The sequence below is a fragment of the Emydura macquarii genome, unplaced genomic scaffold (genome assembly GCF_026122565.2).
Source record: "Emydura macquarii macquarii isolate MOO-44397 ecotype Brisbane River unplaced genomic scaffold, CSIRO-AGI_Emac_v2 contig_1146, whole genome shotgun sequence".
In the NCBI taxonomy this organism is placed as follows: domain Eukaryota; kingdom Metazoa; phylum Chordata; order Testudines; family Chelidae; genus Emydura; species Emydura macquarii.
The window spans coordinates 19,015,796-19,038,472 of NW_027131283.1; the positions used below are offsets into that span (position 1 = coordinate 19,015,796).

Consider the following 22,677-nt stretch of genomic DNA (forward strand, 5'->3'; position numbering starts at 1 on the left):
CAGCTATATGTAACTTTTGTTGCCCAAAGTTTGTAGTATAGGCATGGCCTTAGACTTCTTTGCACGTTAGCAACATGGGTGTAAGAGGTTTTAAGAGAGTCTATGTGAATATAATGGAGTCTAACCAATACCATCTTTTACATCACTTCTGAAGAATGTTCTACGCTAGGTGCTAATGGACCGGGACACAGGGAGAGAGGGTGGCATAGAAGCTGTAAAGCTGACTCTATGCCATTGGATGATTCCCTAAAATAGAATGATCCGTCTCTGGCTGCCTTGAGGGCCACTTTATGCTGGAAGTGCAGTTCAAAGCCGCTGAAGTGCAGGGGAGAATCTTGTGCCATAGCTTTTAAAATCTCTTTTAAAAGGAGATTTAGAAATTACCCACCAGTTAGACTTCAATACCAAGCACAATAAATAAATTAAATTGAAATATTTAGAATAATGTGGGAATCCTATGTACTGCAAGCCCTCAGAGAATGGAATGTGGTGAGTGATAAACGGGGTTCATAAAACAAATATAATGTCAGATATACAATAAAAAATATAGATTTGGGGCTAGCAAAAAACCACCAAAGATTCCCCCTGATTCAGGGGAAACTTTGAGTAGCGCATAGCCAGCTATACATCCTTTGCTTTCCCTTAAAGTAGCCTTAGTTACTCTAGGGGCCACTTTCACACCTAGCTGACTCAGAAACAGGGGAGAGGAAAGTTGGCTTAAAGCTATTTCTACCCCTCATCCCACTCCCCAACTGTGCCAAGTGTAAACTCAATGCAGCTGAGGACTGTGCCCTGCTGAATAACACTTACTGTGTTATCAGCACAGCTTTTGATATAGTATCACATAAACTTTAAGAAGCTGAAAAAAATGCTTTATGAATAGAAATAGCATAGATGGGTTACTAATTTGCCAACAGATAACCAGCAGCAAATGATTATTGATGGTGCAGCATTACAAAAATAAGAGGAAGAAGTGGTGTCCTTCAAAGATCAATCTGGTGGACTTCTACTTTTCAATGTACTGTACTCATTAATAGTCTGGTGGTAAATTCAAGACTGATAAATTCCTGACTGACTTATTTAAATTTGTAGCAGATACTGTACCAGGAAGACTAGTAAAGACTTGAGAGAATAGATCAGAATTGCAAAACAAGTCTAGAGAGACAGATATAAATGAGGTGATTTCATACATAGTAGATAGATGTAAACTAATACACTAGGGAAAAGTTACAATAAGAATAGGATAAACAATGGGAGACTTCTTTTCAGAAGTAGTAATGCAGAAAAAGACATGGAAGGTATAATGAACAATGAACACAATATAACCTTATTGGCAAGGGCAGATGCTATTTTAGGATGTATAATTTCTGGTCCTGGTCCTGCAAATGAAACAATGCTGTTCTACACATCCTCAACCAGTTCCTAGCTGAGAAGGGGGACACGGTTTTTAATGCAATTTTGCTGGTAAAAGCACAATATATCTGATTTTAAACTTATGTTTAACTGTTTTTTCAGTTTTGTTCACATCCACAATAGGTAAATGGTACAATTTTTGATGAAATAAGGTGTTCAGCTTCAATATGAAAATGTGTGTCTAACTAATCTAATCTAATCTATCCATCCATCCAACCTATCCATACTAACTGATAGGCTGCTGGTGTGCAGAGACCACTGCATATCAATAGTGCCTCATTGTCCTAAGCAGCTGATAAAAATATTGTCCTTGGGGACTGAGTAAAACCATCAGGTCTAGCTTTCTGAGGGGTTTGCTGTCTGTATCATAGCATGGTGCAGAGGCGAGGTCCCTGGGAGGAGTGGGGGACAGCTGGGAAGTGAGACTGCCCCACACTCACTTTGCAGAGGCAGCTTCTGCCCCCTGGGTATGTGTCTGGCTTCCCACTCTGGCCTGGCTCTCACCACTTGCATATTTGCTGTGGTGAGCTGCTGTGAATGAATGAGGCTAGCCATTTGACCACCCCAAGAAGACAAGGAAGAGGAGGGGAAAGAAACGGGAGGGGGGAGGAAGTCACCAGGTCCACACAACACTCAAAGTGAATATGAGATGCTGATGTCAGGGGCCCTGGGGGGGGATTCCTGGGTGAGCCACAGTGGACTGGAACAACTGAAGAAAGAGGCAGGGGGTTAGTGCAGCCAGGAGTTAGGGGCATTTGGGTTGATCTGTAGGGCAGACAGACTTGGGTGTTGAGGGCAGCAGAAGGGCCTTGGGGAGAGCAAGTGGTGGTGAAACAGCGGAGAGGGCAGGAGTGAAGAGGGAGATGGGGGGAGGGGAAGTTCTAAGAGGTGGGTTTACTGGGGGATGAGGCTTGGAGGAAGGGTGAACAGTGGCAAGGGAGGGTTTGGGGAGTGGAAAGTGAGTTTATCAGGGTGATGGTCTATAGAGGTTTTTAAGGGGCTGTGCGAGGGGGTGGGTTTATTTGGAGAGATGGGGCTTGGTGTGGCAGGGAAGTGGAGACTGGCAGGAGGAGGTTTTGTGCAGTTTGGTTCACTTGAGAAGTTGGGGTGTGTTTTATCTGGGGACGGGGTGACGGGTTGGATGATTTCAGTGGCAGTTGGGTGGCTGGTTGGGGGATTATTTGGGAGTTGGGTGGAAGCTGTGGGGGGGTGAGGGGAACTGTGGGAGAAGGGTTGTTTGGGGGTCCATGGTGAGGGGCTGTGGGAGGAGCTATGAATGCAGGGAGCTTGTGGCTACAGCTGGCTGTATCTGGCTCCCTCCTTTGCAGCCCATTCCCCCTCTCCTGCCTCTGTCTTGCTCACCCCCACTCTCCCTTGCTAGCGCCAGCTCTGGATGCAAGTACCAGGGAGGGATGGACTCCCCACCGCTGTACCAGGGATGGGCTTGCTCACTGGGCACTGGCCATACTCAGGATGGACTCTGTCCGCAGCACCGTGCTGAGGCCCCACGGATTCGCTTCATCACCAGCTCCAGGGACTCTCTCTGATCATATTGCTGCAGGGCAGCCAGGCAACTCGGAGCCAAGTTGGCCCTGGCATTGCCAGAAGTGGGGCTTTGCCTGTGGAGCTGGGCTGTGCGTGCAGGCAGCAAGACGGCTCAGATTTGAGAAGGCTGAACCCTGTCTAGCCCTAGCCACCCACTGCCTAGCCTCATTGTTTCCTTGTCCTCCACGATAAATCTATCTGTTCCCATCTGTTGTCTTATCTTAGGCACAGCACCTTCAGCACTCGCCCCCCCTTGCCCACAGCTGACCTACGTGTTTTCCATTTTGGAGGGGAGGATGACAGGGGAGCGAGGGGCTGAGGCGACTGGCTTGGCCAGCTCTGGGCTTACCCCTGGGCTCTGGCTTCTGGCCTGGCCAGCTGGCAGGGCCTTAGGGGAAAGAGAAGGAGCAGGGTATAGGGCCATGAGAGATGAGAAAGAGCAGGGGGTTGGGCCAGAGTTCCAGCACCCAAGTTGGCCAGGGCCCCTGGACACAGGCCCCGTTGGTCCATGCAGTAATCCAGCCTTGTTAGGTGCTCCTAAAATGCTGGAACCCTAGGCACATGCCTACTGTACCTAATTGGAAATCCGATCCTGATTGTAAGATGTTTGGGGCAGGGATTATCTGCTGTACAGACCTAGCGCTGTGGAGTCCTGGTCAGATCCTAGGTGTTGCTGCAATCGAGATAATAGTAATAAATAGTGCTCCAACAGACGGGCACAAAAAGGCATGATCACAACATACGAGCCAACCAGAAGCGACAAAACACAGAAAAGCAGAATAGCCCCAAGAGTGCATAAAGCAGCTTTTTGTGGTGTTGTATAAGACCTATTTTACATCTTGTACGCAATCAAATAGCGTTTGCTATTAGGAAAGTTCGCTGATACAATAGAACAAGTCACCTTTCCATTCTCTTTTTCCTATCTCACTATATGTGGGTCTCATCACTTTAGTCTATTTCTAGGCCAATGGTCCAGTGTAGTATCTGAGGTATCTAGTTTTGGTATCGTTTGATAGAGCATATACCACAGTAATGTTTGTTTTGTAGTGGGGGTTGAGGGTTGAGATATATTTTGTCTCTCATAGGGAGTCTTAGGGATAGATCCTGAACTGGCGTAAACTGTCATAGAAGTAAATGGAACTATAACAATTTACACCTCCTGAGGATCTTTCCTTTAATTTTCAGTGTCAAATTTTCTTTTTTCCTATGAAGCTGTATGCATGAATAGTAATTTTGCATTGATTAATTAGCCCCTTAAGAGCCCAGAACTGCTTTCCTTTTATAGGCCAAAGTCCCATCAAGATCAATGAGAATTTGGCCTCCGTAACAACTACCGGATCAGGTTCTGGCTGAGCAAAGGATTAAGTCTATTGCTGCTGAACAAATCCATTACCAGGAAAATTATTCCTTTGTTTAATCTCTGACTATTATTTGGCTCAGGCTCACAGGGAGCACTTTATATAGCAATACTGGCTGCCATATTAACGTCTCCTTGGATATAATTATGTCAAATTTTGTTGAATTGTGCTAATGACATATAGGGCCTTCTCAAATCTTACCAGAGTTTGGTGATTTAAAAAAAAAAAATTGAATTTTTGTTTCAAACTTTTTAGTATCCTTCAGTTATCTTTTTTTACTGAGAGATAAGAGACAGATAATGATTTTCCCCAAGGCCCCTATTTTCTGGTATAAACCAGGGGTTATTTTCAAAAAAGTGTGACCTAAAAGCCTTGTGGTCTATCAAGCTCTGATTGCATATTCTGAAATGTATCCAAAATATTCTGAATCTCATTTGTTAAACTTTTTACGTTTGCCAAGATTTATTAAATGTAGGGCAAATAAATGAATGACCGCCCCCTATCACAATGAATATCACTGCAGGTTATATCCTGTGTGAAGTTGTACTGGTGCAACATTTACCAGTCTATTGTTGCAGAGAGGATGTTTGTACGGTAGACTTCTCAGCCCTATTTGACAAGAACTAAACACAGTATCCTATGTTTTTATTGTCTCATTGACGTGAACAGGATCAACTAAATCCTGTAACCATTTAAAAAAAGTGTGGCTGACGTTTGCATGAATTTCTCTACCCTCACTATGTGGCTATCACCCTCCCCTCCAAAGGTGGTAGCACTTCAATGGTGCTGTATGCATACAGTTTGCAAGTGGGGTCATTTGGGTTGAAAGTTCCCATGTGTACAATGGAGAAACTAACCCCCAAATTCTCACCAGTTCTAACTTTTGGTTCAGGGAATGTGGTGTTAAAACTGGTGGAAGCTATAGTTTACACAGGGTTCTGGTGGGTGGAAGGTTTTGCCACAATTTTAGTTAAATCTGCTGAAAAAAAATAGACTAATTGGTTTTTAAAAAACGGTTCAAGATGCTGGTGTCTTGCCTACATTGGCTCCCATCATATTCACCTGTTCAGATGAACTAGTGTTAGACCTGTTGGGAATTATTTTGATAAATTTCCCCAGTGTAGTCAAAACTTTAGAGCCACAAACAGAAGTGGGCTGACAACTTGAAGTCTGGATCTGAACCTCTCCAAAGCACAGGGTTATTCAGATATAGAGGCAACTCATACTAATGACTAAGTATGGTGGCTGAGAAGTTCAGATTTAAACCATGGATCAAACATCTAAAATTTTGAGAAATTCTGGTCTGGTCTGGACTCACAACTTCCACATAAAATATTGTAACAAATCAGTAGCTATCTGGGAAAACACCCATGGGAGCTGGGCTGCTTTATGTATGCTGCATGCCAAAGCTGCTGAGAACTTCACAGAGGCAATAGGAACAGAGCTCATTTCCTTCTGCTGCAAAAATAGCACTTAAGACAAAGGCAAAGTCCCTTTTGTAGTCAGCACTACAAGATTGTAGGGTATGACTCATGGCAGGGAGTGTGCTCCTTATCCCATCCTTCAGGGACAAGTAGTACAAACACACATGTGCTTGCCAGTTCAGTAGTGTTATGATTGCTATAATATTGCCAATCCCAAGTGCTCAAAAATCATGAGCCATGGGCTAATCTTGACTGGTTTAAAAATCATGATTTAAAAAAAATAATACATTTTGGTACTTTTTATTTGGTTGTGGGGTTGTTATAGTGCTCTCAGGTTGTGTTTTGCAATTTTGTTTTTGTTTTTGCAAAGTTGTGATATCAGGTCTCTGCAATCATAATGGTTAGAAATTTACCTCTTTTTTTAATGTAAACTGAGATTATCACTTGAGTCCGGGAGCTAGGCCTTTATGGACGCCACCAAATATTGTGAAACTCACCATAAAATTGTGAGCACTAGGATGCACAGTGTTGCTGATTTTCATTGTGCAGCATAATTGTTAATGAGAGTTCTGTGGCACTTTAAAGACTAACAAATGTAATATTTAGAAGAGAGCTGAAGTCTCTCGAAAGCTTATGCCTGCAAATATTAAATTTGTTAGTCTTTAAAGTGCCACAGAACTCTCGTTGTTTTTGCTGTATACAGACTAACATGGCTATCCCTCTGGAATAATTGTTAATGATTACTATATAACTTTCATATTATGGTGACACCTACAGCATTAACACATGCTGGTATCTAAAAAGAGGGGAGCAGCGATTAGGCGTGGTGAGTTGATTTTTACCCCTGTATATGGCACTGGTGAGTAGAGCCCTACAAATCTGTGGATATCCGCATCTGTGGACCATGTTTGCAGATTGGATCGGGATACAAATTTTGTATCCATGCAGGGCTCTACTGGTGAGCCCAATACTGGAGCACTGTGTACAACTACGGAGTCCACATTTTTAAAAGGATGCTGAAAAACTGGAGAGGGGCAGAAAAGTGCCACAAAAAACATTTGAGAGCTGGAGAAAATGTCTTACAGCGAGAGACATAAAGAGCTCAATGGGTTTAGCCTATCAAAAAGAAGATCGCGGTGTATAAAGAGAAAATACTAGGTCCAAAGAGCCTCTTTAATCTAGTGGCAGGCAGCATAACAAGAACCAGCAGCTGCGAACTGAAGCAGGACACACGCAAAAAATCAGGTCTACATTTGAACAGCGAGGGTGAGTCACCACTGAAGCAAACTACCAGCCGTGGCTTCTCTACCGCCTGATGTCTCCAGACCAAGGCTGGCTGCCCTGCTGGAAGATCTGCTTTAGCCAAGAGCCAGCCCCTCCGTGGGCTCACTGCTGCAGGGCTGAGAGGTCAGACCGCCCGAGCGAATGGTGCCGGGGGTGGGGGACCTTCAACGCCGGAGGAGCCGGAGCACGAGGGCTGAGCCGGTCACTCAGGCCCGGGCGCCGGGTCTGTGCAGCGCCAGGCGCGAGGAGCGACGGCGGCCGGGCTGCAGCGGGTGCTGGGCAGCTACTGCCCGTCACGCTCATGGCAGCTCTCAGCCGGGGGCCGCTCGGCCGCCGCCGCCGCCGCCGCAGCCCTCCCCGCGCGGGCGGGGGTGGCGCGCGCCGCAGCAGGACAGCAGGGCGGCTGAGAGTATTATGGGCTGGGGTGGGCCCAGACTGACACCAGGGGGGCGCGGGGAGAGGCTACTTGGGAACGGGCCATTGGCGTCTGCCGCCGCCCCCCGGCTCGCGCCGTTGAGTGACGGAGTGTCTGTCTGAGCCCGTCTCTTCCCCGCCCCTCCGCGGCGCGTTCCCTCCTCCCCTCTGCGCGCTGACGTCGCCGCGTCTCGCTCCGCTCTCGGCGGCCGGAGGAGGCGGCGGCGGCAGGTGACGGCGACTCGGGAGAAGGAGGGGGGAGGGGGTCGCTCGCTCAGCGGCGAAGGGACGGAGCAGCGCGAGCCAGGCCCGCGGGTGAGTCCGTGACGCCGCCGCGTTCTAGATGCCGCCGCTCGGCAGCGGGGGGGCTGAGCGCGCGCGGGCGCGGGCGGGGGGAGTTCCGCTCGCCCCCCCCAGCCCCCCCACCTCTCCCCGCGGGCTTCTCACAGCGGCTCCCGCCGGGGCCTCCTCGCCCCGGGGGCTGGAGCGGAGGCCGAGGCCGGCCCTGGACAAAAGGCCAACAGAGCTGGCCGGGGCGGCGGCAGTTGCCTGCGGGGAAGCAGTTGGGGCAGGTCCCGGAGCGGGGCGGCCTGAGCCCCTGGGACCCGCGGGGTGGGGGGAAGAGAAGTCGAGCTGCGTTGTTTGGCAACAGCGGGTCACGTGACGCCGGTGTCCCAGCCCCCCCACTGCCCCCCCCGGCGGATCCTCTCCCCGCGAGCGGCCGAGACGGCGCTAATTTATCCCCCTCGCGCGCCCCCTTCCTCGCTCAGCCCGAGGCAGGGACCAGCCTGACCCGCGGGGGCGGGGGCAGCGCATCGGCGAAACTCGCCCCCCTCCCCCCCCCAACATTTTATTTTAAAAATGTATCTTTAAAGCACCCGACTGGCAGCAGCAGCAGCAGCTGTGCAACTTAGCCAGGCGCTGCCCAAGCCCTTTGGGGGTAGGGGCCTGTGGCCTGACAGGTGGGAAGCCCGGGGTGGGGTGTGATGTAAATGGGCTTGGTAGAATTTTCTTTTTTCTGATGCCCTGGGATAATATCAGTGTGTTTGTTTTTCTGTGCTTTATTTTTTTTTTATTGAGTTAAATTTTCACGTTTGTGGGAAATTATGGGGTTGTCAGATGGCTTCAGGCGATTATTTAATGACAGTAGACAGGGAGATGCCAAAAGTTAAAGCTTTATAACTGTTAAAACACAAATTGTCCGCCTCCCATATCAAAACACAAACAATACATTTCCTTCACTCAAGCTCTAATACATTCTCAAGCAGCTTTTTTCTTTCTTTGTGTGTCTGTACATTTCTGTTTTCATAGCTTTACCTGTATGCTGAAATGGATGTTTACTAACATTTACTGATGCAAATCTAATACTTCCAAACTTAGGTATAAGTAACAGTCAGACATTTGAGAAGTAGCTGCTCATCTTTCTGCCGAGTCTTATGTTCACAGTTCTTTTGATGACTTCACGCAGGATTGTTTTGCTTTGCTTTGCTTTAGGTATTTGTAGTGTTTTCCGCAGTTTCTTCTGTGGTTCGGTATTTTGAATAGTTAGTGGGGGCAGAAGTGACTTGGATATATTTTAATATTTGCAAGTTCTAAAACTCTAGGCACTTGGAAAAAAATGTATCTCTATTTGGCTCTTATACAGATATCAAGGCCTAGTATTTAGAATAGGGGGATATGCCCTACAATTGCTTATTGACATAATTTGGATTTGATATCAATAGGACTACCAACTCCATGTAAATCACATGAGTTTTTGCAGGATCACGGCCTTAATTTCTAGGTCTCAATTTTCCCATTTGTAAAATAGGCAAGCATTATTATCCCCTACCTTTGCAAAGTGCTTTGAGATCCTCACATCAAAGAGAGTGTGTAAGTGTAAAGTATCAATTTTTAATATCTTTTAAATAATGCTGTGCTGTATTTTGTATATCCTGTTTTCAAAAGGTCATCTCTGCATCTTAGAAATTTTCATTATTGTAATAAAAAATTGAGCTTGGAAATTATATGAAAAATGCTTAATGGTAATGTAGGAGGTCTAAAAAGGGGGAATCCAAAAACTTACAATGAAAATGCTTTTTTTTTTTTGGTGACTGATTGATAGACTGGGGCCTGAGATTTCCTTGCATCCTTTTTAGCATGTTTAAATGGAAGGTGAAAATAGATCTGTGGCCCAGTTTTTAGTATAATGAACAGATGACATACAGCTTCTCCACTGAAACTAATAGATTACTGGGAATACCTGATAAATATAATTTTTATATTAAGAGCAACAGATAGTAATCTATATTGGCATGATCTGAAAAATTAGAAGTGTTTTAGTTCACAATCAAAAGGATAAAATATCATGTTTACTCTTTGACCGAATATCATCGTAATCTTCCCATTTTATAGACTATACATGTTGTAGTTTATTTTATTTGCTTGTCTGGTAAAACCAATTCCAATGTTTAGTAATCGTTAGCAGGAATAAGGTGCAGAATTTATTTTTGTGCTTCTCAAATTTGGTATCTTAAAGGAACTATTGCAATCAAATACTACTACTTTGAGAACAAAAGCACACAGAGGCAGGAGTCAAGTGTTAAAACTAGTGCTTGGAACTGCTCTTTAAAATGGATTATCAGAATGAAGCAGTTGTCAGATAGTATTGAATTAACAGTAAAATCTGAATCTTGGTTTGGTCAAAATGAGTGTAAATTTTACTTTTACATGCTGATAACTTTTGCAGAAATTTAATCTACAAGTCTGTTGTGTTGGACAGAACTAAATTGCTTAACAATTACAGTAGTCGTAAGAAATAAAAAATGCTGTTCTGACTTGGATATGGTACAGAATCTGTGCTGAGCGAAGGAAGGAAATCGTGCCCATTTTTTTTTACTAATATGTAGATCAATTGAGGAAGTGTAATTTAACTTGCATCTTCAAATTATGCAGCATAAATTTAGCTGTAATTGACCTGTCAGTTACCAAGATGGAACTGCAGAATTTTCAAAACATATAGGAACAATTGACTTCTAGAATCGGTGGTAGAAAGCCAACTTAACAGAATCCTCTTTCTCAGCTGTGCATTTTAGTCAAAGTTATAAAGGTGTTGCTGTATCCAGCATCTGTCTCTACGAGCAATGGTAATTTGGGGCCCAAACCTGCTTTCACTGACTTCAGTGGCAAAATTCCTATTGGAGTTAATGAATGTTACATTATTTTGGTTGTGAATGGTGAACCAAAGTTTAGATATTTTAGAAATAAGTCATAGTAGGACTATTGAATTTGGTAGTTTATTTATCCTTTAATAGAAATAATCTTGAAATATGTTAAGGACTGTTCTAAAGAGGACTGTGATCAGTTGTTCTCCATGTCCACTGGAGGTAGGACAAGAAGTAATAGGCTTAATCTGCAACAAGGCAGAATTAGATTAGGTATTAGGAAAAACTTTCTATGGCAATTTCTATAAGGGCAATTTCTTTCTTTCTATCTATCCATCCATCTATCAGGGCAATTAAGCTCTGGAATACCTTTCCAAAGGAGGCTGAGGAATCCATATCATTAAGGATACAATTTTGTCATGGTTATTTTTAGTAAAAGTCACAGACAGATCATGGGCAACAAACAGAAATTCACTGGAGCTTATGACCTGTTTGTGACTTTTACTAAAAATAATTGGGGGAGTAGAGGGATGACAGCTGGAGCCCTGTCATGGGGGGCAGAGGGAGACTGAGAGCCAGAACCTGATTGCCACAGAGGGGAGCACAGGTCTGGCTCCAGTCCTGGCCAAAGCAGAGGGTCAGGGGGTGCATGCATGCACAGCTCCAGCTGCAACCCCAACCACAGGCGGGGGGATGTGACGGCTCTGTCTCCAGCTCTGGCTGCAGTCCAGGGGCGTACACAGATCCAGCCCCAGCAGCAGGGTGGAGGGTGCACAGCCCCACGCAGTCACAGGGGTGTGCGGTCCCAGCCGGTTCCAGCCCCGGCCAAAGGAACGGGGGAATCGCACAACTTCGGCCGCACTCACAGGAATATAGCTGCAAGGGTGGGGAAGGGAGGGTGATGCACAGTGCGGTGGGGACACACAGCCCTGGCAGCTGACAGCTGAACCCAAAGAAGTCACAAAGGTTGGGTGGAGTCATGGAATCTGTGACTCTCCTGACCTGTGACCAAATCGTATCTTTTACCCATCATTGGAGGTTTTTGGGAACAAGTTGGACAGACGCCTGTCAGGATGAACTAGGTTTACTTTGGTCCTGCCTGAATACAGAGGGAGGGGCTAGACTTTAAGAAGTCATTAAGTCCCTTCCAGCTCCACATCCTAAGATCTTATGAAATTGAAAATTCTGTAATGTGTCAGTCTGTGAAGCTAACTGGAGATTAGAATTAAGGTTCTAGTTGTAGCAGAGTCAGAGTTTAAATGAGAAAATTTTTTATTTTGAATATCTTTTCACTGGTTTTGATAAAATTGTTTGACCATTTTGTACTAAATTTCTCCCTGTGATACAGTAGTGAATGGATGTATCTGCTAACTAACCATCAGTCCTTTTTATTAACTAATCATGGAAGGCATAAAAGGACTCTGTCAACCTAAAATCTAATCACATCACTAGTTTTTTATTTTAATCTTTCCCCACTGCTTTGTGAAAGAGTTCACTCAAACATGGGAAAGTGACTGGTTATGTGGGGGAGTTTCACTGTCACAAAGTGTTGTCAAACGCACAAAGAAGACAAACTGAAATTGTTGTCTCTAATTTCAGTTATAGTAATATTATATGTTAATTGTAACAATGATAGGTAACAAATTTTCAGACGGAAGTATAATTTTCATTTTTTAAGTTGGAGCACCTTAAAAAAATATGCAATTTTTATAAGTGCTTCATAATGGCTTTTAAGCAGAGGCACTATTCAGACAGGGTTTTGTTCGACTTCTTTTGAGTCAGGGAGCCTAATGAAAAATTCTAAAATTGGCTTTTGGTAGATCCAGCTGTATTTACAGAAGACATTTTTTATATATCTTAAATTATGTTTATTGACAAGTTAGCAAATGAGGATTTCACATCCTATTTACTCATAGTGTCTTGACTTTTCAACATAAAGATGCCTTCAATGTTTTTAAAATCAGAGCTTATTTTCCTTATGGCTGATTATAATGCAGCAAACATATTGAGGTTTTTAAGCATATGTGGAAAAATCTTAAATATTAATTTCATGAGTTAGTCTTAATTGCATTAATTATTTCAGAGTACTCTATGCAGTACTTGCAAGGGTGTCAGTACTGTTTAATACAAGGCTTTAAAAATCTACTAGCCTTTGGCAAGCAGGAAGCTTTCCTGCTATCTGCTTTTGCAGAATCTAAGCTTGTGTCTGGAAATAAGTTTCTAGACCTTATGACTCTGAAGATCACCTTCCAAATGTGAATGAAGTATAAACTGAAAGCACTGTCTTCCTAAATCTGCAGAGTTTTAGTTCGTATACTGCTGCTCAGATCAACAAAGCAGCATCCAAGCAAAAACTGACCAGAGCCTTCCTAGTCATCACAGCTGATATAAAGAAGTCTGTGGGTAGGAGTTAAACTGACAAGAATAATCATTTTCCTTCTGTTTCAATTTGGGAAAAGCTATGAGCAGTAGAGGAGGGCACAAAAATCAGATGAAGGGGGATGATGGGATTGTCGGAGAACCCCACTATTACCCTTGCAACAGTTAGATGTGCTTTGAAGGATGCAGGATACCTGCTAGTCTGATACTTCAAAAGATGGAACCCCTGAATAGAATCTAGGGACATCAGCTTGTAGGAATCCCAGCACCTTTTCCTTTCATAGCAGCTGGTGTGGGGTGTGGCCTCTCACCTGGATGTTGCTCCCGGCCATTGGGGCTAGTCCTCTAGTTTAATCATTTGGCTGTTAGATTTTGAATATATGTTTCAGTCCCTGTGTGTGAGATTTTTGGTGACTGAAATGAGATTTTGTGTGTATAATGGAAGGAGTTGGGGTGGTACAGACGGGAAAGAGAATATTAGTTAAGTATATAGGGTGAGAAATTACATTAAAACATACATAAAGTTAATTGTTTAATATAGTGCACAACTCCTTTATTCCTTTACATTTGGAACTGGTGGGTAGGAAGGAGGTTAGTTAAGGGTGTGTGTTTCAGCACAGATATCTTTCACCTGAGCTAGGTAAATTTTTCAAGCCTTGCTTAATGTAGAAATAGCAATTTAATGAAATGTAGAGGTTACCTGAAGTCAGTTTGTGAACTAATTCATTTTAAAGGTGCACAGCAATTAAAAAGCTGCTTTACCTTAACCTTATAATTATATACTGACTGGATTCTTTTAGGTATAATTACACTTCCAGAGAGAGTATAGGAGCGTAAAAGGACTCAGTCAGGTCTTTCAATTCTGACATGTTCTTCTTCTCCCCACTCCACAATTAATTAATTTGGGTTAAGATGTGTATCACCTCTGACAGTGGATTGGGAAAAGGATTAAACAGAAAGCTTCTTCAAATAAGAACCAATAGTAATACAGTGCCAGCTTCTGAAAGATGATTGATCAAACACCACACCCAGGGCATTGAGCTTCTTACTACTGTCTCTTTGGCCACTGTAAATCCAGTATCTTTTTTATTGGGTTGCTGAAGGAGCAGCTGGAATTTTAACACTGTTGCCGCTCGTCTTTTTGGAAGCTAATGGGGGAAGGAGGTGGAGGATGACCAGAGAGACATTGAAAACAACCTTTGCCTTTAAAAGGGTGTCAGGACAAATGTCGAGATCTGTTGATCTTTGCAATATTCCTTAAGAATAATTTCTAAAAAGTCCCATACTCAGCTGTACCCAGAGAATAACTTTAGTATGGCAATCCATTACTCAAACATGTTAACCAGAAAGTCATCTAAACAACTAGAGTCTACTGTTATCAATGATGTATGTTCTATGACTTCAGCTATCTCTCAGGGACCCATCACTTCTTAACTTTACTCTGTTGCATACATATGAATCTAATCTGTGCACTAAAATTTCACTGAAATGGCTTTTTTCTTGAACAAATGGAAATGTTGCATATGACATGTCCTCAGATTCACTTTAAAGTGAACTTCAAATGTAACACACATTGCAACAATTGAAAGGTGTATCGCAAATTGGTTAAGTAAACCTGATTTAATAGTGCTTTAAAAGCTGCAGCAGAGGAAGAATGTATAACTCATAGGGTTTATAATACTTTAGAGCAGGAGTAGGAGTTATCAGCCATTTCCATATCTCTTCTCCCTCTTCTATAGTAGGAGCTTGCTTGATCCCATTCCCGTTTAGGGTATGAGGACAGTGCTGTCTTGACACCTTGGAATCGTTTTGTGATTTCCTGGAGGTTGCAGATCCCTACTTGAGAGTTATTTGCTTATAGGTCACTGCTTCAATTCCAGCTTCTGTCATTAGTAACACCATTATTACCATCTGATGGCTATTTGGCTTTTGTGACATGAATTAGTCTCAGTCTAGTTTCTGCTGAACAAATCAAAGGTTGCAAAGTATGTCATGACTGGCATTAACTGGTACTCTTGGCACTTCTAAGGAGACATTTGACCAAATAGTTATGGAAACTGAACTGCCTTCTCACCCTCTGTCATGAAATGCATACATGCAAGCTATTATGAATGCATCCCATAACATTTTATGAATGTTAAAGAAATCCCCTCTGCCTTCCCAAATTCCCTGAGTTTAAGAAGGGACTTGTGATTGAGCACACAACTTTCTAGAATTGTGCAATATGTAGAAAGGCTTGGGAAGTAGAGAGAAAAATATTGGGTATGAACATTATTGTTCTTGGCTATGTCTTCACTGACGGCGGCAAATTCGCCAGCATCAGATCGACTTCTCTGGATCGACTGAGCGATCAGTGAAGACCTGCTCACTCGATCCAGAAATTGACATATTAAGACCACCTTCTCAAGTGGGATAGTACTGTGTTGATGGGAACGCGGTTCCCGTCGGCGCAGTGCAATGAAGATGGCGTGCAGAAGAGAAGCAGAGAAGTCGACGGGAGTTACGCAAGGTTTTTGCGTAGCTTGCGTAACTCTGGTCGACTGCCACCGAATCTCGGAGGTAAGTGAAGACAAGCCCCTTGTTTCTCCACTGCTGGCCAGTACACTAGTAAGCAGTAGTCTTGAGAATGATTGTTCACCCACAGTTACCTAGTTCTTAGATATCAGTGTGATTGCCTTTATAAATATCTTAGAAAGCCAGGTAAATTTGTTGACGTTTGGTATCACAACAGTGGATGACAAAATGCAGGCAGAAATTGGGGATTTTAAAACAAGAAGACAACTTGTTTGAAAACTATATTTCTAGATGTTGAAATTATCCTGCATAAAATTGGTAAAAGAGGGTTGCATTCTTTTGTTTACTGTAATGAGAACATAACACTGTATTCCGTTTGCTGTTAGACTGCTAAATGAAAGAGAACTCTGTTCAGTGTTGCTTTGATGATGAAGTTTTCCTTTTCTCTGCTTGCAGAGAAGTTAAAACGGTAGCAGTGTTCCCTTGTGCAGCACAGAAGAAGAATGAGCCAGCAGTGGGAAACAGGACACTATATCCTGATTGGATACATTTGAAGAGGACATTGTAGTCCCGTGGCATGCTTCAGCAGGAACCATACTAAAAAAGACGTAAGCTTGTGTTTTATTAAGTTAATTGACTTGCATTTATCAATTACTTAAAGGGACACTGATTTGAAGTTCAAAATCTGGCCTCTACTGTTTAAAAAATCTACTGGCGCAAATCCAGTTTCTCTCTTCGAAAAAACCTGTGAGGCCTGATGGCTTTTTATTTAGATCTCCTGCATCACCTGTTCCATATTTTGGGTACTAATGAGGACACTTCCAGACATACAGTTTCACATATTCTTAGGATGTATGTGTGATTTTATGATAATACATTGCAGTAAAAATAGGGTATGGCAGGGAGAGATGTCTGGCAGAAGTGTGGATTGGGTCCATCTTAATTGGTTTATTGCATTTCAGCATGCATTGTTTAACTGCGTGGTTCAAATGCCCAGTGTTCTTTCTGAGCATTCTTTTCACACCTGAATTGCTGTTCCAAATGTTTCTGATAATTTCAAACACCGCTATTAAAAATAAAACTAACTATGTCTATTATAGGCTGCTTTTAGCAATAAAGGTAAGAAACATACATTTTCCTGTTTATCAGACATTTTAAAAAGTGAAAATAGAGCTTAAGCAATTAAGGATAAAGGCAGTACTACAGATAGATCAATAACTCTTTGGGGTCAAACTTCAAAATAAAAATTTCACCATTGGGCTAAGAACAAACATGGGAAATTTCAGCCCAAAGTAAGCTATTTTTTAGCTATATGAGCATCTGAAATAAAGTTGGAATGAAAGTGCTTTCTGAACCATAACTAGACCATTGCTATTGTGATCACTAAATATTTTTTCTCTCCTTTTGACATGCCATTTACTGATTTTTAAAAAAAACTACATTTTTTTGTTTGACCTACTAGAGCTGATTAATCAGGTGAACCCATAGAACATGATTATTAAAGAAAAACCAATGACGACAGGATTGTCAAAAAATGACATGTTTAGGTGGTGTTCATTTTATTGAATCTAAATGTTCTGGGGCCTAGGTGCGTGCTCAGTTGTGCATATGCAACTTCAGTTGACCTCAGCTGTTATAGGATGTACACAAGTGAGAAGCTGATTGGGCCTTGGGAGAAATGAATTTAACCTTCAGCCTTGTTAATTTAGAAACAGTTTTTCTCCCCTCTAAATTATGGCGTATCAGTGCTTATGTGAATTTTGAGATCAGATCACCCTACCTTATCTACCTGAGATCGTTCCCCCTAATAATAATTTTCTTTCTCTCTTAGCTCAAGCCAAGTGAATAAGCAAAAAGTTCTAGATAAGCCAGTGCCACGCTGGGAAGTCAAGAGGCAGAACTTAATAAGATTGGCAATCTCTTCTAGAGACTACACTCATCTGTGTAAACTAGGAATGCCTATGATTCTCTTCTGAGAACCAGCATTCCAAGACTGAACCTAATCAAACCACCCCGTACACACACATGCTCTGATCTCTGTTTGTAGATGAATGGATATAGAAGGATATAGAAAGGGAAGGTAAGATAGCAGCGGGTTAAACTTTCACGTAGCAAATTGAAAGTAACATAGATCTACAGTTATCTATAAACTTAACTCATTTGAACCATTGATCAGGGTTTCTGAGTGCTAATGCTCTTTGCATTGCTATTATTAAATAGTGGGAACTTTGAATCTTTTGCTGTTAGACATTACCAGTAAGTGAAATTTGTGGCACCAGAATTTGTGATTTGCCAATACCAGCGGCATTTGTGTTTTAGCATTTGCAAGTCTCACCTTTCTCTGCAGTGTTAACCAAGCATGACATGAAACTTGTATAGAAAATTATTTATACACATAGGGTATTTAACCTCCTCCACTCCTCTAAAGAGAGGACTGTTTTTTAAAGAGCATTCAGAATGGAGTCTCTTGTAAAACTGTAGCAGGGAAATAAGAATCTTTACCCAACTGTCTTTCTGGACAGTGGTATACCATTAGGAAAGTTGCTGTTCTTGCTCTCCTCTTCAACAGTTGGCATATGGTAATCAATGCAAGGATTTTTCTTTCAATTACTTCCTTGGGAAATACTGGCTCCATTACATCCTCTGGGAATTCTGAGAAATCAGAAGCTTGCATCCCTCTTTAATGAACTCTCAGGCACAAACACTAACTTGAATCTGAACAAATTCTATTTCAAAACATAACTTCAAAAGTCTGAGGAAGCTAAAAAGCAAGTTAATTGAAGGATAACCCATAATACAACTGGTACAGTATCTTCACAGATCCTTGTAGGGTGAATCACTCAATTTGGTATATATTACTGTGCAGAAAGACAATTGCCAGATGGTAATCCCATTTCTGCATTCTGGCATGTCAGTTCAGACACAATTATAAAGGATTCCATTAATCTTTCCTCTTAGTTATTGATCTTGCCTAAGGGAGGGGGAAATTCTCAGATAAGAAACTGAAACATAGGTGGGCACAGTTATCCTCATGATCTTCTAAGTGTTCAAGCGCTAGTGCTTTTAGGAAGCATAAATTGACAGCCAGGAAGTGGTTTGAAGAGATTGGTGTCTGTCATTCAGAAGAAAATTATTATGATAGTACCCAAATATATTAAGTAGCATATAGGCAGTGCACTAAAATAAAAGGTCTGAGATGCTGCTACATACCTAAGCCTTTTAAAATCTCTTTTTTACATCTATGGATTCTGCTGGGGTTGCATCATCCTCCAGTGGGAGGAAAGGGTTTCATGGTTCAAGGAACCAAGTCCCAGGTAGTTTGCTAAATTCTCTCAAGATGAGCAATCTTGCTGTATTAGGAGTGAGATCATATAAATTCTCTCAAACTGGGGATTCCACAATAGAATGAACAAGAAAGATCTCTATATTAGTGTTCTCACCATTATTATTTTAATCCTTCAGGTAACTCTTTTGGAGTCATGGGAGCTATGTTAAGGACCCTATCTAAATATAGAAAGAGGTTTGATCTTCAGATTTGTATTGTCATACTGCCTGCTTTGTGTTCCCCTTTTCCTTTGAATTCTGTAGGGGATAAATAATGCATAACAGCCTAGGAGAAACAGTTCTTTCCCCTTCTAACTTCACATAGCTTTGAAATTGAATCCCATCTCCCCCTCCCTCCCTGAAAATTCCTTAACCTTAACTTTCTGAATTTTTCACACCTTTGGGGCCTTTAGTTCTGAAAAGATACACTGTTCCAAGTGAGAAAAGGTTTGGTAGGTGGCAGGCTGTGTATGGTAAAGAGGACTAGTATCAACGCCGAGGCAGCTAAGATCTTGTTTGGAGGAGGGAAGGTATTTCAAATGGCTGTTTTACTTTGGGAACACTTACCAAAGATGGTAGGCTGGAAAGGCAAAGCAGAAACTGACAGTTACCCACCTGGGAAGTGAGGGTTGGTACCTCAGGCAGGAAGTAGCTGGAATGGTATCTGTTGTCAAGCCTAAATCTAGAGGTAAGATAGTTGCCAACACGTGTCACTGCTGGTTACTGCTATGTCTGGACAGGAATGATGATGCAGGTTCTGTCTGAGCACTCTACAACACACACCATTTATCACAAAGTTACATCATTTGCCTGGGTGTGTGTCCGACTTGTGAAGGCTATCCAATGAGAGGAGGGAAGAAGTTCCTCGTGAGAGCATCCCATGGAGTGCTGTGTGGGTGGGAGAAGGCTGCTGTGTAGGCATTTCCATCTTCTGGACTCCTTAGTTGATGCTCACCAGCATTATTAAGACAAGCCCTATTAGTTGTTTCAAGTAGATGCCTACAGGCAGAGCATTTCTTGAGGATTTTCTGTCATGAAAGCAAGATTTACAAATTCATAGCTGCTGTTCATTTCTTGAGGAGGCAGACAAACAGCTGTCTGACTGGATGCATTCCAGCAGCTATTTCACCAGAGGGTGCACATAAGAAAATTCCTTATTGATTAACTAACACTGCTGCCTGGGGAGCACCGTAGGAACTGCAAACCCCTTCGTCCGAACTGGCATACTAGGATGCTAAAACTGAAATAGACAACAAAGGTTGGGATGCTGAACTTGGTATTTGAAAGCCATTGTTTTTGTTAATGTCACTGAGCTAGGGAACAGAATACTGCAATCTTTCCTGACAGTATGCACCTATAAAACTTAACTATATTGAAGTGTTCAGTTTGTTTCATATCTGATTGTCCAAATGTTTAACTTCATTGAAAACTTTTACTTATTCTGTGATTGGTGGTGTTTTAGGTGAGCTAAGGTACTGATTTGGCTTAATACTTACAACCTGACTTAAATCTATTTCTGATTCTTTGTAGGATGGCTGGCTGTGGTGAAATTGATCACTCAATCAACATGCTACCCACTAATAGGAAGACAAATGAGCCATGTTCCAGTGCAACACCTTCCCTGACAGTCCCTGAATGTGCTATCTGTCTGCAAACGTGTGTCCACCCAGTGAGTCTGCCTTGTAAACATGTTTTCTGCTATCTGTGTGTGAAGGGAGCGTCTTGGCTTGGAAAACGGTGTGCACTGTGTCGGCAGGAGATTCCTGAGGACTTTCTTGACAAGCCAACCTTACTGTCTCCAGAGGAACTCAAAGTGGCGAGCAGAGGCAATGGGGAATATGCTTGGTACTATGAAGGTAGAAATGGTTGGTGGCAATATGATGAACGTACCAGTAGGGAGCTGGAAGATGCCTTTTCCAAAGGTAAAAAGAGCACTGAAATGTTAATTGCTGGGTTTTTGTATGTAGCAGATCTCGAAAACATGGTTCAGTATAGGAGAAATGAGCATGGACGTCGCAGGAAAATAAAACGGGACATAATAGATATACCAAAGAAGGGAGTGGCCGGGCTTAGGTTGGACTGTGACTCTAACACTGTCAATCTAGGAAGAGAGAGCTCTGCTGATGGTGCAGACAGTACATCGGCTCTGGGGGCTGCTGCTGTGCAGCCTCTAGCATCCGTTTCTGCTAGACCCCTAACTTCACTAGATGGTCAGCTGACGAGTCCTGCAACGCCATCACCTGATGCAAGCACTTCTTTAGAGAACTCTTTTGCCCACTTACAAATAAACGGAGACATGGCTGAAAGAAGTCATAGGGGAGAGGGAGAGGAAGACCATGAGTCATCGTCTTCTGGTAGGGTGCCAGCCCCTGATACCTCCGTTGAGGAAATCGAATCGGATGATAGCAGCGATAGTGAGGATGTGTATGCTCAACTTCAGCAACACACCTCCTCTGCCCAGCAAAGACACTTGAATGTGAATGCAAACCAGTCAGTGGCAGGGGGTGGGGCAGTAAGCACTAGTGTAAGATCTAGGAGGCCTGATGGACAGTGCACAGTAACTGAAGTTTAAATTTAGAGCCATGTGTTTTAAAAACGCAGTCCTGTATCTGTACATTTTCTGTTCATGGTGGCATTGCACTCAAACCTAGTAGTGTATTTGAAGTGTGAGTGATACGGGGAGAAACAGATTTGGCTTATTAACTTAAAATCTCAACATGTCTCACCTGGAAGAATCTTTAAAAGGAAGAAACTGGGGTGTCTTGTTAATGTTTTGAAAGCTACTTAGCAATACCCAGTTTTCTTGAAAATGTCTTGTTTATTTTGTAGCATTTTATCCCTTGGAGATACTCGGTTCCTTTTTGGCCAATGTATATCCACTGTACAACTCAGATTGTCTTCATTATCTGACTGTTGCATTAAGTGTCTTACTACTTTCTGCATGGATTGATATATGAAAAGAACACTAAAGCAGTGTGGGAACAGGCAAGATGTTGGGAATGAGCAGGATGCTTAATTTAATGTGAGAAAATATGTGAGTTTGGAGTTGAGGTCTTTTAGACAAAGCAATCATTTTATCTTCCTGCAATGGAAATGTAAAAATGCTATTAACTTTTGTTGAAAATTCTTATCTGTACATACTTCATGGCGTTTTCATTGGCTTCGCTGTCCTTGTAGTTTGTTTTTGAGGTCTCTGTTGATCTGTCTTGTTTTTGTTACAAAATTTATAATTTAATAAAAACTACACTTTAACAATCTGAGGCGTCTTTGCAGTTTGATTGAATTGTACCAAGGGGCACTTAGACAAAGGTATCATGAGGCAGGCATGCTATGCTGCCAAAAAGAGAGAAATTGGGTTGGCTTTGAGTGATCTTGAAATTCTTGCTTCCCAGACCAGATTATCAGGCAGTGTGCTGACCAGGGCCCCCACATGGGGAGGAGAAGGGTACACTTTACCGGGGCCTGGAGGCCCTGGGGGGGCCCAGCCCAGGCTGCAACCCCCATGGGTATGTGTGTGGGAGGGGGCCTGTGTTACAAGTTTATACTGGGCCCAAAAAATTATGCTTGGGCCCTGGTGCTGACTGCACTGTGGTATGAGCAAGTCCTTCTGGCTGACTGAATTAATATTAACTGTGGTCGTAGAAGCCATGCATTCTGATGTCACGGCTGCTCACTTCATTTTGCTGTTGTGGTGGGGAAATAAAGGATTGCAGGAGAAAACAGCAGGTGATCTATACCTGGTAGATCCAGTAATGAAGCAAGTATGTTTCCCCGGGTGTACTTCATGTTAGACAATCAAGTTAAAATGTTTGGTCCTGGTTGTGGCAAAGTTAATGTATGCAAATATTATGGAATACGTTACCACTCAATTACATACTA

The 22,677-nt window shown here is 42.7% G+C and overlaps 1 protein-coding gene across 2 annotated transcripts; it reads left to right on the plus strand.

The window, feature by feature from the left end:
- Positions 1-6,929: 6,929 nt before the first annotated feature.
- Positions 6,930-22,055, plus strand: RNF146 (ring finger protein 146). Of its 2 annotated transcripts, none has more exons than XM_067546719.1 (3): positions 6,930-7,147; positions 15,931-16,082; positions 20,329-22,055. In XM_067546719.1, exon 3 carries the CDS (start codon positions 20,330-20,332, stop codon positions 21,368-21,370), a length of 1,041 nt encoding a protein of 346 aa, XP_067402820.1. In that variant the 5' UTR covers positions 6,930-7,147; positions 15,931-16,082; position 20,329; the 3' UTR covers positions 21,371-22,055. The 2 variants fall into 2 exon arrangements, with proteins under 2 accessions (XP_067402820.1, XP_067402819.1); XM_067546718.1 differs by lacking the exon at positions 6,930-7,147 and adding an exon at positions 7,635-7,753.
- Positions 22,056-22,677: the final 622 nt, after the last annotated feature.